Below are 2566 nucleotides of genomic sequence, written 5' to 3' on the forward strand. Positions count from 1 at the left end.
ATATATATATATATATCCTACTGTGTCCTGCAGGGGTACAATTCCGAATGCACAGAAATCGATAGGAGTTCATCTGTTGACATTCTGTGGTTTTTCCTCTCAGCATGAATGCCCATAGATCACTAAGTACTAATAAGATGGGTCGGCATGAGATGCTCCGAAGAGAGAAAAGTGGTATCTGGAGTGGCTGCGATGCTACCTTGTGATACCTGAGCAATTATGTAATTAGGAATAATTTCTTATGAGTTGCCCAGAACAATGCTGTGCTCAGACAACAGAGGTGAACCTTTCAGCTGCAATCTTTCTGAAAACTGAAAGGGTTTTAGTAGGACAGCCAATCTAGATTATTTAAATTGAATAGGTTATAAAGTCCATGGGTGCCACCAGAAGCTCACTGACTGGCCTGTCATAAATCACAATCTCTTAACCTTGGCTTTCTGTTTTTATATGCCTATATGTGGTGCTGATGTGAGGGCAAGTAACATAGAGAAGGTTAAAACATTTTGCCAGGTAAGATGTGATGTAACTGATAATGCTGGTAAGGATGATAAGAGCAGAAGAACATGTGATGCGAAGAGGATTTGAAGTTTCAAAAGGCCAGTGGTTTAATAAATACTTTGAGAAAGAGAGCTAAAGCCATGACTTGAAAGTGCACACTTCAGCTCCTGTGCAAGTACGAGGGCTCTATGGGGTTTCTTTTGAAACTGTAGCTCCTGAAGAGCAGTGCGGGCTGCTTCGTGGGGTTCCTTGACTTCCTCAGCTGACCTTTTCCAGAAGACCACAAGAAGCTTATCCAGAGTGGCCTTGAAAACCCCAGAGGTGCTCCTGTGCCTCTGGGGAAACAATCCTCATGCCCTGTGAATGTCTCCTATATGAAAACTAAGTTGATACCTAGGGAAACAAGGGAAGAGGCATGTCCTTGGCATGGAGGAGAGGCAACAAGAAGACCAAAATTGAGCAAAAATCTAGAGCAAATGGCTCTGAAGCTATCGTTTGGATTATGCCACTAAAACAAAACCTCTTGGGTTGCAGGGCTGGTCAGTTTAAAATGATCCCTGGGGCACGGGAGCTGGATGAATGAAATGTGGGTGATCAAGAAATCTTTTGAGCTCATGGTCTCTTCTCAGGTCCTATTTCAGCCTTTTTCAGGCAAGCAGAACTAAGGGTTTGTATCCAACCAAATGGAGAGGTGAACAAGTTTCACAGGGGTTTCTGACCCCTGGCACAGGATCAGGCCACTCTTTGACCTGAGAATCCTTGGCTACTGTGCCCAGGGCCTGGGGAAATCTTGCCACTGGGAGCTGAATATGCCTTCCTTTATCACCATGAAGGCCAGTCCTTCTTTCCTGTCAGTCACAGAGGCTGCATCCACAGTGCAGACATAATCTGGTGCTGTATCCACACTGGAGAAATAACTTGGTTTGGCACTGCTTTAACTGCCCTAGCTCAAGACTATGGAATTCTGGGAGTTGGAGTTTGTGCTCTGGGCCCCACAAAAAACTCCAACTCCCAGAATTCCATAGCCTTGAGCCAGAAAGAGTTAAAGCGGTGCAAAACTGGGTTATTTCTCCAGTGTGGATGCAGCCTGGGTTGATCCTACTGTCACTGTCCAGGCTCCAGGCTCTGGAATTCTGGGAATGGGAGTGGCTCCACAAACAACCATCCCCAGAATACCATAGCATGGAGCCAGGGCAGTGGCAGTAGGATCGACTCAGGTTATTTCTGTGCTGTGGAGGCAGCCCTGAGTCAAAGGATGCTCCCCATTCACACCCTTCCCTTTCCCCTGAACCCTCCCGCCAGAAGGCTGCCCTCCCTGTCCTCACCCCCCACCCCCTCCATCCTTGGCAAGGCAGCTTGCCCCTCCCCCAAAAAGGCTCCCCCACCCCCACTTCCACCCCCTCCCCCTCCCCCTTACCTTGGTTGCTGGAGAGGTGAGTGCCTCCTCCGGGGCGCCCCGTCAGGAGAGGGAAGACCAGGCTGAGTCTCCAGAGGAAGCCCCTCAGGGCCCGGCCGCCCATGGCTCTGCCCTCGGAAGGGGCGCCAGGCTCAAGGGGGGCTGCCCCAGAGGCCTCCAGGGGAAAAAAGAGGGACCAGAGAGAATAGCCAAATCCGGGGCGAGGTGCGTCCTGGAGAAAGCGGGCTTCCTTCCTCCTCTTCCAAGGAGGCCAAGGGGCACTTTCGAGGCCGGGACTCTGCCCAGGCAGGGAGCTTCACAGGCAAACTTTTCTCGCCCAAGGGATCTCCGTCGCTGGGGAACAGGAGAGAGGGCTCCTCCGGATGGTGGTGCCTACCTCTCCTCCTCCTCCTCCTCCTCCTCCTTCTCTTCCTCCTCCTTCCCCCCTGAAGGAGGGTTCCTCAGGATGGTGGTGCCCACCTCACCTGCCGCCTCCGCCTCCTCCTCTTCCTCTCCTCTCCTCCTCCTCCTCCTCCTTCTCTTCTTCTTCCTCCACCTCCTTCTTCCTCTTCTTCCTCTCCTCCTCCTCCTCCTTCCCACCGGCTCCTTCCCTCTTCAGCCTTCCAGCCCCTCTCCCCTGAAGTCCCTCCTCCTCCACCTCTCTTGGGGAAG

General features: G+C 51.8%; 1 protein-coding gene across 1 annotated transcript in view; it reads right to left on the reverse strand.

Moving 5' to 3' along the window:
• LOC121917175 (ephrin type-A receptor 6-like) overlaps window positions 1-2188 on the reverse strand; it is a 282385-nt gene extending 280197 nt beyond the window's left edge. Inside the window, exon 1 of the mRNA XM_042442898.1 lies at window positions 1916-2188. Within this exon, the coding sequence (XP_042298832.1) occupies window positions 1916-2018 (103 nt within the window). The 5' untranslated portion in view covers window positions 2019-2188. The remainder of the gene's footprint in view (window positions 1-1915) is intronic.
• Between the last annotated feature and the right edge of the window lie 378 nt (window positions 2189-2566).

The sequence above is a fragment of the Sceloporus undulatus genome, unplaced genomic scaffold (genome assembly GCF_019175285.1).
Source record: "Sceloporus undulatus isolate JIND9_A2432 ecotype Alabama unplaced genomic scaffold, SceUnd_v1.1 scaffold_12, whole genome shotgun sequence".
Classification (NCBI taxonomy): Eukaryota; Metazoa; Chordata; class Lepidosauria; order Squamata; family Phrynosomatidae; genus Sceloporus; species Sceloporus undulatus.